Source organism: Vigna umbellata, chromosome 8 (assembly GCF_029865625.1).
Source record: "Vigna umbellata cultivar VRB3 chromosome 8, Vumbellata_1.0, whole genome shotgun sequence".
In the NCBI taxonomy this organism is placed as follows: Eukaryota; Viridiplantae; Streptophyta; class Magnoliopsida; order Fabales; family Fabaceae; genus Vigna; species Vigna umbellata.
In genome coordinates this window covers 18,715,901-18,729,381 of record NC_142172.1, presented here as the reverse complement: position 1 = coordinate 18,729,381, position 13,481 = coordinate 18,715,901, and the positions used below count along the sequence as shown (strand labels likewise).

The following is a 13,481-nucleotide window of genomic DNA, read 5'->3' as shown; positions in this document are numbered from 1 at the left end:
ACACCTCTTTATACATTTAGTTCCCAGGAATTGAACTTAAGATGTTCTGAAAAACATTAAAACAAAACAAAAAGTGTCCTCTTAATTCAAATAAAAAAAAAATTCAAGAACAACATGCAAAATAATTTAACCATACAATCATTCATGAACAAACAAGAAATGTTTAACCAACAGAGACTTCAGTCTCATCAAGTAAAAGCAAACATGGATACCACACTTCAAATATCAACACAAATTACAACACATTTTGTACAACATCAAATCACCCAAATCATGCCAAACATGCACCATCCAAACACAAACAAGCCTCAATAACAACCAACTATATATGTTCATAATTTTTCACGTCAAAGAAGTAAAAAGTAGTAATTTGTCGTGGGTTTACTTCTTCAAAATTTCAAACCAAACACGCATGTTGATCACTGCGCAGTTTACGAAAATAATCTCTAGGATTGCGCTCAAAGTCGTCCCTTAAAATGTAACAGTCTCTCCCTGGAGCCTTCATTGTCCTCCCACTTCTGCAACAACATGGATAAAAACATCTGAAAATCACCACAATCATCTCCCAAAGAAACCAAACAACAACAATGACCATCAGAGCAACCACAACAGCAACAGCAACAAGCAACCACATTTCTCCATCCATTCCAGCTTCATCACAAGAGTTATCCTTAACATTAAATGTATATCCTGTGATTTTTTCAAGTATTGGATTAATCTTTGACCCTAAGCAACTTATCAGGGACACCAACCTGAAACATAGTAGCATTTGTCTTTGTTTGAGTAATCCATATCAAATTGGATTAACAGAACCAATATAAAGATACCATCAAATTATAATAAATCTTATTCTTTAATGTATATATACTATGTACCGCTCTTTATATGTATATATGATCAATTTATATTTTTATATCAATTAGTAAAAGAATTACACTGTCTCGAATGAACGACATTGGGTATAATCTCACCAGTTGATGACATAATCCATCATAGTTTGAAGACTCCGGAGAAAGCTCTCAATAGTTTGAAAGAACCCCAAACGAATATCACTTTTATGAATCTTATTAGCCACGTTTAAAGTTGGGACGATTTCATTTCTGTCCTTAAAATGAAAAAAAAATATATTTGAAAAAGTTGTTTTAGTCCCAACAGAGATAATCGCATCGGGTGCTTTTAAGGATTAAAAACGGATTTTTTTTTTCAAAAAAAAAAATAACTAAAGTTCTTCTTCAACTTAAGAGAGAGAAAAAAAATCAAGATCTAAAACAAGATTAAACTAAAACTAAAATCTGCACAGTGTATGGAAATTATCTCATAAAAATATATATAATATAACAATGGCATAATCTTACCAATTGATGAAGCTATCCATGGTGGATCGAGACTCTAACAGTGTAGACGACCTCAGAAGAAAGTGTGAACCCTTGAAGACCTAAAATTGTTGGGAAAAGAGAAGGAACCAAGGATTGGTGGATAGATAGTGACAGGAAGAGAAGCGAGTGAACTGTTTTCAGTGGCTATGCACTTGCAAGAATGTTTGATTTAATGCTAAGCAAAACAGGTAAATGATGAAGTTTTAATTTAGTCATCCAAAGAATTTCTATATATGTAAAAAAAGTATAATAAATAAGGTTTTCTTATTAGGTTTTATGATAACAATTTAGTATTTCCAAAACCAATTTGACATGAAGTTGAGTTGTACGGAGAATTCAAAAGTCAGTCAACACAATAACTTAATTACTAAGCAGCTCATAATATGGCAGTATTAAGTACTTTATAAGATGTTTCCAAAGTCACAGAATTTGACATTGGTAATGTTATGTTTTTCAGAGGTATCATATGTGTTTATTATTTTATTTTATTTTGCAACACTCTACAAATTAACTTGTTTTTTCATGTAAAAATGTCACTTTTATCTATTTGTTTATTTTACACAACATGCTTATTAGAAAGATATCATTTAATCAATTCAAGTAATTAAATTATTAAATCTTTAATGGATCATAATTAACTTCACGCAATATGATAGCTGATTTATTAAATTTTGTTGAATGATTTTTTATAATTATAATAATATATTTCATATTAATGACATTATTTTATTTAGGTTTAATAGAATTTTAGTTTTGATGTTTCTTTCACATTCATTGTGTTAAAACACACAAGGCTTTACATTCTTATTAATTATGAAATAACGGATTTTTACTACCTAACTTATTGATAGATCTTTCATAAGAAAATCACAATGGAGATACAACAATAATGAAAGATAAGTTATGAAAGCCCAGAGAAGTATTTATAGATCCATAGTAGTTTTAAAATAATAACAATATAATATTTTGAAATTTAAAAGGTTCAAATTGTGAAACAAATTTCTAGTAACTTAAATACATAATTATAAAATTTACCTCTTAGTTCTACCTGTTTTTTCTCTAGAATATTAACTTACGTCTTCATTCATTTGAAGATTAGAGACGGTAGAAAATTGATTTTTTTCAGTATATTTTTTATTGAAAAATACGTTTGGTAGTGTAACATTTATTGGTTTGTTTCTAAACGTTATTTAAGGCAATGCTATACATTAAGATATATAGTTAGTATTTTTATATATGATAGGAAAATGCTAATTATTATCCTCGTAAATTTTTATTTGCAGCATTTAATACTGTGGCAGTTTTTAACCTAGTTGTTGCCCTCCCTACCCTTATCTTCAAGTTAGCTGAATTACGAGAACAACTAGTTAAGAATAAAAGGTTCAAATGCGTAAAATAATCATTTATTTTTTAAATTGCAGCAAAAATATGATTTTTTTTAATAATTTCTAAAAATTACATTCAAATGTAAGAATTACTTCTGAAATATAAAACCAAACAGGCCATAAACCACATCTTATAAACTTCTGCATTGTCAAGCAAATCAGTGTCTGCAGATTGTTTTCAAATTGTTCACCTCTTTATATATACATTTATTTCCCAGGAATTGAACTTAAGAAAATGTTCTGAAAAACATTAAAACAAAACAATATAAAATTTCCTCTTAATTCAAATAAAAAAAATTCAAGAACATGCAAAATAATTTAACCATACAATCATTCATGAATAAACAAGAAATGTTTAACCAACAGAAACTTCATTCACATCAAGTAACAGCAAACATAGATACCACACTTCAAATATCAACACAAATTACAACACATTTTGTACAACATCAAATCACCCAAATCATGCCAAACACAAACAAGCCTTAATAAGTTCATAATTTTTCACGTCAAAGAAGTAAAAAGTAGTAATTTGTCGTGGGTTTACTTCTTCAAAATTTCAAACCAAACACGCACGTTGATCATTACGCAGATCACGAAAATAATCTCTAGGATTGCGTTCAAAGCTGTTCCTTGAAATGCGATAGTTCCTCCCTGGAGCCTTCATTGTCCTCCCTCTTCTGCAACGACGATAAAAACATCTGAAAATCACCATAATCATCTTCCACAGAATCCAAACAACAACAATGGCCACCAGAGCAACCCCAACAGCACCAGCAACACGCAACCACATTTCTCCATCAACTCCAACTTCATCACAAGAGTTGTCCTTAACATTAAATGTATATCCTGTGAATTTTTCAAGTATTGGATTAATCTTTGCCCCTAAACAACTTATCAGGGACACCAACCTGAAACATAGCAGCATTTCTCTTTGTTTCAGTCAACCGTATCAAATTGGATCAATAGATTATCTCATTAATATAAAGATACCATCACATTATAATAAATCTTATTGTTTAATGTATATATACTGTGTACCGATCTTTATATGTATATATGATATATTTTTATAATAATAAGTAAAATAATTACAGTGTCTCGAATCAACCACATTGGGTATAATCTCACCAGTTGATGACAGAATCCATCATGGTTTGAAGACTGTGAAGAAAGCTGGAACCCCTGAATAGGAAGAAAACAGGCTCTCAATAGTTTGAAAGAATCCCAAACGAATATCACTTTTATGAAGTTGATTAGCCATGTTTAAAGTTGGGACGATTTCATTTCTGTCCTCAAAATGAAAAAAAAAATGTTCTAATTTCTGGAATTTGAAAAAGTTCTGTTTTAGTCCCAACAAAGATAATCACACCGTGTGCTTTTAAGGATTAAAAACGGATTTGTTTTAAAAAGTAACTAAAGTTCTTCTTCAACTTAAGAGAGAGAGAAAATGATCAAGATCTAAAACAAGATTAAACTAAAACTAAAATCTGCCAAGTGCATGGAAATGATCTCATAAAAACAAGAAAACAATTTAAAAATCTGTATATTATCTGGATGCATCTAAAATGGCATAATCTTACCAGTTGGTGAAGCTATCCATGGTGGATTGAGATTCTAATAGTGTAGACGCCCTCAGAAGAAAGTGTGAATCCCTATTGATGAAAGCATCCATGGTGAAGAAATGATGAACCTTTGAAGAAGAAGAAGAGGAATTTGGATTAATAGTGTTGAAGTAGACTAAGGGTCAATTCGTTTGTTGATTTGAAAATGTTAAGAAAAGAGAAGTAAGCAAGGATTGGTAGAGATAAAGTGAAAGAAAGAGAAGCAGAGTGAACTGTTTTTAGTGGCTTCCTCGAAACTATGCACTTGCAAGACTGTTTGCTTTAATGCTAAGAATTTCTGTATATGTAAAAAAATATAATAAATAAGGTTTTTTTATTGAGAAATGGTATCATGACTTTTACATTCTTTTGAGGGTAAAATGGTCTTATTTTGTACTTTTAATAAAGAAGAGAATAAAAAAAAGTAAAAATAATTAAAAGATTTGTGTACGTCAAAATATTTTTTTATTAGGTTTTGTGATGTTAATTCAGTATTTTCAAAACCAACTTGACATGAAGTTGAGTTGTACGGATAATTCAAAAGTCAGTCAACACAATAACTTAATTACTGAGCAGCACAAATTAAGTCATAATATGGCAGTATAAGTACTTAATAAATAAGACATGACAAACCAAGCTTTTATAAAAATTATGAAGATGTTTCCAAAGCATAGAATTTGAACAAGGGACAAACCTGAAATTGGTAATGTTACACTTTTCAGAGGTATCACATGTGTTTTTTTTTCAAAACTCTACAAATTAGCTTGTTTTCTCGTGTAAAAATGTCACTTTTATCTATTTGTTTATTTTTAATTATAAAATACACAACATGCTTATTAGAGAGATATCATTTAATCAATTCAAATAATAAAATTATTAAATCTTTAATGGATCATAACTTCACTCAATATGATTACTGATTTATTAAATTTTATTGAATGTTTTTTATAATTATAATAATATATTTCATATTAATGACATTATTTTATTTAGATTTAATTAATATTTTAGTTTTGATGTTTCTTTCGTATTCATTGGATTAAAATACACAATACTTTATATTTTTATTAATAATAAAACAACGGTTTTTTATTATTTAATTTATTGATAAATTTTTAATGAGAGAATCATAATGGAGATACAACAATAATGAAACATAAGTTATCAAAGTCTAGAGAAGAATTTATAGTTTTAAAATAATGATATTGTAATAAGGTTCAAATGGTGAAGTAAATTTTTAATAATTAAATTTATTATTATAAAACATACATCTTAGTTTTTTCTATCTTTTTTCTAGGATATTGACTTATGTCTTCATTCTTTTGAAGATTATAAATAGTTGAATTGATTGTGGTGAAGAACTCAACACAATCATCCAAGATAGAGAGTGAATTGAGAAAGTTGTTTCAACAAGTGATAATCTCCATATAGGTTGATGAAGCTTCTTCAAAAGTAATGAACTCCATGGAAGAGACGATGTAGCAGAAGTAATTTGATGAAAAGATGAAGATGATGCTTTGAATGGTGTGGTCTAGTGTAGTTCCTCTAAGAAGGTTGAGCCAATCTTGAAGGAGAAAGTATGAAGAAGTCTAGTAGAAAACATATCCTAAGTGAGAACTAAAGAAGAGACGATTTGCAAATTTGGCAAAATATCTTTTAAAGTTCTAAAAATATACAAAGAGTGTCTCTCCTTTTATAGGTGTAGGAGAAAGGCTAAAGTACAAAAGGCAACCTAAGACATTTAATGAAGGAGCCTAAACATTAAATGTGAGGATCCTTATGCTTTATAATTAACTAGTTAAAGCATTTCTCCATCATTAAATGAAGAAACCTATGCTTGTAACTAACTTAGTCAAAACATTAAATGAAGAGGCTCCTTTATAACTAACCCCTTCTAAACCCATTTTGAAACTCATTTTTAAGCTATAATTACCTTATTAAGGCACTAAAGATGCCCTTAAGTTATTCTTAAGGTCACCAAGCCTTATAAACAAAGCTAAACCATGTTTTTGGCCAAATACAAGGTCTGAAATGAACTATACTACATATTTATAAGAGATACCTAAGATAAAAGAAGGCTAAAAATGCGATCCTCCACAAAAGTAAATTTCTTGAAGTTTCATCTTTCTCTTCCATTTTTTTGACAATGGTTCTTTATGAGAAGTCCAATGTCCTCTAAGGTTTGAGGGAAAACAAGAACAAGCTTGAAAGTCCTTCTTATTCTTCCAATCTCCTAGCCTTAGCTTAAGTTGATGGTCCCTTGATTGATCTCCGTTTATTTCCCAAGATGGATTCCATCATAGTCAAACATAACAAGTTTTATTTTCTCCCTTTATGAGGTATTTCCTTCTATTAAGGTGCATGTAAGGCCCAGCCCTTGCATGTAGCTCAAGAAATCTCTTAATCAATCTCTATTGTTATATCTTCTAAATGATGTGCATAACTTTCTAATTGAGGTTCTTAATGTCAAATCAGGTCTTCCTTTGTGAATAGAGTTCTAGAGATTACTTATGAGAGTAAAGACTTTTTAAACAAGGTATATAAAGTTAGTTTTAATTTCTTGTCATATGAATTTTTTTTTGGTTAATTAATGTTGTGGTAATTTGAGTTTGATTACTAGATCGTGTTTGCTGTAATTGGTTTGATGAATGTAATGTATGTGTGAGAAATAGAGAAGATTGGGAGAAAATATCCCTTGTATCTTTTGCATACACATAGGGTAGTTTATTTATAATGTAAGATATGGGCCAATGCCCTTAATACATAATGGGTTGAGCCCAATTAACAGAAACACACATTTTAACATCTAACACTCCCCATCAAGCTGGAGCATATAAATCATATGTTCCAAGCTTGTTACAAAGATAATCAATTCTAGCTCCTTGTAAGGACTTAGTGAATATGTATGTCAACTGGTTGCTTGAGTTAACGAACTCAGTCTTGATATCTCCGGATATGATTTTTTCTCGAATAAAATGACAATCAACTTCAATGTGCTTGGTTCTCTCATGGAAGACAGGGTTAGAGCTAATATGGAGAGCAGCTTGATTATCACATATAAGTGTCATGTGAGTGACATCTCCAAATTTCAATTCACTAAGTAATTGTTTAAGCCCCACAAGCTCGCAAGTAGCTGATGTCATAGCTCTATATTATGCTTCTGCACTGGACCTTGCCACAACACTTTGCTTCTTACTTTTCCAAGATATCAGGTTGCCACCAATAGAGACACAATATCCAGAAGTAGACCTCCTATCAGAAAGGAAACCAGCCCAATCAGCATCTGAATAGCAAACGATTTTTGTATCGTTGTTAAGACCATATAGCAAACCTTTTCCAGGTGATCCTTTAATATACTTCAGTATGCGAATAAATGCATCCCAATGGTCTTCACATGGGGAGTTTAGGAATTGACTCACCACGTTAACTGCGAAGGAAATGTCAGGTCGTGTAACAATAAGATAGTTTAATTTACCAACTAATCTTCTGTGCCGTTCAGGATTTGAGAAAGGCTCCCCCTGATTTGGTAGGAGTTTGATGTTAGGATCCATAGGTGTCTCAACAGATTTAGAGTTCATTAATCATGTTTCCTCCAAGATGTCTAACGCATACTTCCTCTGAGATATGACAATACCGGTGTTGGATTGTGCTACTTCAATACCCAACAAGTACCGGAGTTTGCCAAGATCTTTGGTTTGAAAATGATGACAAAGGTGTTGTTTCATCTGAGAGATGCCAAGATAGTCGCTTCCTGTGAGAACAATATCATCGACATACACTGTTAAGTAGATACATCCAGCACTTAAGTGGCGATAAAACACTGAATGATCCGCTTCACTGCGAGACATACCAAATTGTTGAACAACACAGCTGAATTTACCAAACCAGGCCCGAGGAGACTGTTTTAGGCCATATAAGGATTTGCGAAGACAACATACCAATCCAGATGACTCCCCTGAGCAACAAAGCCAGACGGTTGCTCCATATAAATTTCTTCATGCAAATCACCATTAAGAAAAGCATTTTTGACATCAAGTTGGTGAAGAGGCCATTGGCGAAGAGCGGCCATGGCAATGAATAGGCGAATAAAGGTCATTTTTGCCACTGGAGAAAAAGTACCACCATAATCCAAACCAAAAATATGTGTGTAGCCTTTGGCAACCAGTCGAGCTTTCAGACGATCAATAGTGCCATCAGGGCCAACCTTGATAGCATACACCCATCTGCAACCAACAACAGACTTTCCAGATGGTAATTGGACAAGCTGCCAAGTTCCACTTTTCTGTAAAGCACTTAATTCATCCAACATAGCTTGAGTTAAGGCATCACCCACAGACTTGGGAATTGACACAGAAGAAATGGAGGAGAGACATGTATAAAAAAATGGAGATAATCTGTGGTAACTAAGAACAATATAATGGTGGGAAGGGTTATAGGTAAAACGTATACCTTTACGGAGGGCAATAGGCAGATCATACTCATTTGCTGGAGCCGGAGGAGACACAGGAGGCGACACTGGAAGTGAGTCATGAGGGAGACAATTGCGACGACTGTAAACCTGAAGGGGTGGTGGTGAAGGACGATCCTGTGGTGAATGAGAGTCTAAAGAAGGAGGAGACAAAATGGGTGGAGCATCACCAGGAGGATCACAAAAAATAGGAATATCAACAGTAGTAGGTAGAGGTACAAAACTAGAAGATAAATGTGAAAAGTAAAATGAAGATTCATCAAAAGTGACATTAGCAGAGATAAAATGACGATTGAGGGAAGGGTAAAAACACTTATAGCCCTTTTGTGACCCTGGAAATCCTAAGAAGACACATTTGTGAGACCTAGGAGATAACTTATCAAGACCAAGACTAAAATCATGAACAAAACATGTAGACCCAAAAACTCTAAGAGGTAATGGATGTAGAGGGTCTTGAAGAAATAAGATAGAATGAGGGATTTTGTTATCTAGGACGGAAGATGACATGCGGTTTATAAGATAACATGTCGTGGGAACTGCATCACCCCAAAAACGTGAGGGTACTTGACCATGAATTAGAAGAGTACGAGTTGTTTCAATAAGGTGTCTATTCTTGCGCTCAGCCACCCCATTTTGTTGAGGGGTATAAGCACATGAGGTTTGGTGAAGAATGCCATGAGAAGCCATAAAATGTTTAAACGATTGAGAAAGATATTCACGGCCATTATCACTACGTAAATTTCGAATAGAAACCCCAAACTGTGTTTTTATTTCATTGAAAAATGATTGGAAAATAGGAAACAACTCAGAACGATTCTTCATTAAAAACAACCAAGTACATCTGGAATAGTCATCAATAAAAGTAACAAAATACTGAAAACCTAAAGTGCACTTAACACGACTAGGTCCCCAAATGTCAGAATGAACCAATGAAAAGGGGGACGACGCCCGTTGTGAGACACTACGAGGAAAGGAACTACGAGTATGCTTTCCTAACTAACAAGACTCACACGACAAACTTGATAATTTTGACAACCTCGGGACAAGTTGTTGTAGTTTGGCAAGACTAGGATGACCTAACTGAGCATGAAGAAGGGATGGTGACTCCATGATTATGCCAACACGTGGAGAAGGGTGGAGGGTATAGGCCATGAGACTCACATTCTGTGTCAATCATGTGTTTCGAACTCTGGTCTTGCAACCAAACAGAATCTTTAGTAAATGAAATAACACAATTAAGGGTACGAGTTAGATGACTTATGGACAATAAGTTGAAGGGAGACCCAGGAACATAAAGTACATGATCAATGGATATGGACGGAAAAATATCAACAGTACCAACACCATGAGATGAGACTCTAGACCCATCAGTCATTGTTACCGAGGGTAAATTATCCGGACATGACAAGGAAGAAAACAAGGACTTGTTACCAGTGATATGATCGGTGTCGCCTGAGTCAAGGACCCAAGGTCCGAGAGAGTGAAAGTGAGTCAGACCAACAAAAGGTGTACCTGTACGTGCAATAGATACGGATGTAGTGGAACTAAAGTGCTGACGATCCTCATACCATCTGAGAAATTCGTTAAAGATTGCAGGTTTTTCTACGGTATTAGATGAAGTAGGATGGTTTGCAAAAGGTGATCGGGGAGATGGATCAGAATTAGCCATTGCTACAGGTCGAGGAGGACACCCATGAAGCGCATAACATCGATCAATTTTGTGGCCTAACTTGCCACAGTAGTCACATTTTGGACGTCCTTTACTTGGCTTGCGAGACCGACTTCGATCATCACGTTGGATAGCCATAACTGAGGAATCATCAATATGAGGAGATGTCTCAGTGACTGGTTTGCTCGGTATACGCAAAAGAGCAGAACAAGTAGAAGTAAAGTTGGGTATGACAGGAGAACCCAAAATCTGATCACGGACATGAGAGACATCATCAGAGAGTCCGTATAATGCCAACAACATGAAGAACTTTGATCGTTGTTCCAATTCTTCACCAGGAGTGGAAGCAGGAGGTAATATATCATTAAAATCATGAACAAGGGCATGAATTTTACCCAAATATTCTGCCATGGGACCATGATTGCGCGGACCAATAACAGTTAATAGGTCCTGACAAACACCATAAAGGCGCTGAGTGTCATTTGTGTATAACAACTTCGCTTGTGCCCATACTTCTGAACATGTTTCATATGATCGAAACATTTGTTTTAGTGAGGAGTGAATGGTGGACTTTATAACAATGCATAACTGAGCATCAATTTTCATCCAGCGGGAAGTGTCATCTATGGTAACAGTAGTCACATTTTGAGTAAGGTGATCTAAGTACCCCTGACTCTTCAACCAAAGTTTGATGTCGGACGCTCATGTTGCATGATTTGTGCCATCTAACTTGTCAATGGACAAATGTACATTCACATAATTGGTGTATATTGAGGGATCAGAAGATGAACACCCAACAAAGGTGTTTGTAGACGAGGAAGATGCCATGGAGAAGGAGAAACCCTAAAAATCCAAAGTGCTCCAATTGACGCAACGACCACAGATCCAGAAAGAGGAAGAGGAGGCGATCACAAAGGTTTTGATCGGCGACGGAACTCTCCAGCGACGCGCCGGCACGCGCGGCGGAAGCGGCGGCGCCGACGACTGTTGCGGCGGCGCGTGGGTGGTCCACTTGCTGCGATCTTTGTACCACGGTGGTCGCCCGGCCGAGGCAATTCCGATGGTGTGGTCGTCGGTCGATTCTGAAACTCCGGCGACGGTGGCGGTTGCGGCGGCGACGACGACAGCGACGACGGCGACATCGGCGATGATGTGTGCCGGAGACCGTGGAGTTGGCTGGAACTAATTCTATGCTCTAGATACCATGTGAGAAATAGAGAAGATTGGGAGAAAATATCCCTTGTATCTTTTGCATACACATAGGGTAGTTTATTTATAATGTAAGATATGGGCCAATTGCCTTAATACAAAATGGGCTGAGCCCAATTAACAGAAACACACATCTTAACATCTAATAGTATGTAAATTTGAAAGCTTAGATAGGTGTAGAAATTGGGTTTTGAGATGCAAAATGTTGTTTGAATATGTAAAGGTAGTATGTTTTCTTAATATGGAGTTGAATGGATTGAATTTGGTATGTTGGTGTATCGAATGAAGCATCTTATGTGAGTTGGCATTGTCTGAGATGCAAATTATTGTTTTGCATTATGTAGGCTTATTAGGCGAGCCTTATTCCAACTAAGCGACAATCAAAATCGAATTTGATAGAAAGTTAGGGGAGGCCTACTCATTGGGCGAGTAGACTCTTGCTGAGCAACAACCCAACTCGAATTTGACAAAGAGTTAGGTCTTACTAGGCAAATAAATTTCCATTTTGGTTTTAGTGCTCCACTTACTGAGTAAAGTTATTAGTCGTTAAGCGAGGGTTCCCCTAGGGGAACTTGTTGGGTGAGTAAATGATCTCTTTAAGCGAGACTGATAATTTTCATGGTAAGTTTTTGGTTAACATGAAATGTGAGAACCACGTAGGAAAATGGATTTATGGAATGAAGAGTGGACTGATGGGTATGAAAGAGACATGATGGAATAGAAATCTTGTATGTTGAATGTTATATTTGGGGGCCTTGACTTTTAAGGGGTTAAGAAGTGGACTTTAAGCCTAACTCAATCCTACAAAATCGACTTATAAGGTGAGGTTTGCACCCACTTATATATTATACATTGACCTTATCTCTAGTCGATGTGAGACTTCCAACACCCCCCCCCCCCCCTCACACTAAAGTATAAACATCACCGTGAGCGTGAGACTAAACATTAATAGGTGGTTCGATAGCGGATGAAACAATGTGTCTAGCAAACAATATATATCGCTGAGATATGCTTTAACCATAACTCTGATACCATGTTAAGGAGTGAACTTTAAGCCTAACTTAACCCCACAAAACAAACTTGTAAGATAAGGTTTGCATTGACCTTATCTTTAATTGATGTAAGACTTCCAACATAAAAAAAATCTTATATACGTACATATATACATATACACGTACATATATACATATATTTATCGTAGATACATATATTATATTTTTTGAGATATTAATTGTGATACTCAAATGTACTTGTATATACTTATCATGGACAAAAACATAATGCTCTATAAAGAAAAAATAAAATATCGATGCTGTAAAAGTCCATAATGCAGTAAAAAAACAGATACGTTTCAACTGTAATGGCTAATATTCTTTTGTATATGCAACATTTTAATGATTTATGATTACGATTCTACATAAATTTAACATACGATTGAAAATGGTAGCAAAATCTAACTCTAGAATAACATGGTTTTATTTAATTATATGTGATAAGAGTAATAATTTTACAAACAAAAGCTTAAACTAAAACTCATACAAATTTAGCCATCCAGGTGATTTTACCTCTTAATGAAATTTAAATTCTACAAAATAAGACAACTATATGGAAAAATATTTTTTTCACACACATATATATATATATATATATCTATATATATATATATCTATATATATATATATATATTATAGAAAAATAAAACTTTTCTTGTACATTTTACATTTGAATATAAATTTTTATAATTCAAGTGTGGTACTAAGGACAGTGAAA

General features: G+C 34.2%; 2 protein-coding genes and 1 pseudogene across 2 annotated transcripts; all 3 read right to left on the bottom strand.

Moving 5' to 3' along the window:
- Positions 1–115: 115 nt before the first annotated feature.
- Positions 116–1,595, bottom strand: LOC124821576 (uncharacterized). Its single transcript, XM_047293485.2, has 2 exons — positions 1,356–1,595; positions 116–752 (listed from the first exon to the last, which is right to left on the bottom strand). Exons 1-2 carry the CDS (start codon positions 1,373–1,375, stop codon positions 398–400), a joined length of 375 nt encoding a protein of 124 aa, XP_047149441.1. The 5' UTR covers positions 1,376–1,595; the 3' UTR covers positions 116–397.
- Positions 1,596–3,115: 1,520 nt separating this feature from the next.
- Positions 3,116–4,635, bottom strand: LOC124821578 (uncharacterized). Its single transcript, XM_047293487.2, has 3 exons — positions 4,345–4,635; positions 3,893–3,946; positions 3,116–3,672 (listed from the first exon to the last, which is right to left on the bottom strand). The coding sequence occupies exons 1-3, from the start codon at positions 4,434–4,436 to the stop codon at positions 3,321–3,323; spliced, it is 498 nt and encodes a 165-aa protein (XP_047149443.1). The 5' UTR covers positions 4,437–4,635; the 3' UTR covers positions 3,116–3,320.
- Positions 4,636–10,002: 5,367 nt separating this feature from the next.
- Positions 10,003–11,330, bottom strand: LOC148194199 (uncharacterized; annotated as a pseudogene).
- Positions 11,331–13,481: the final 2,151 nt, after the last annotated feature.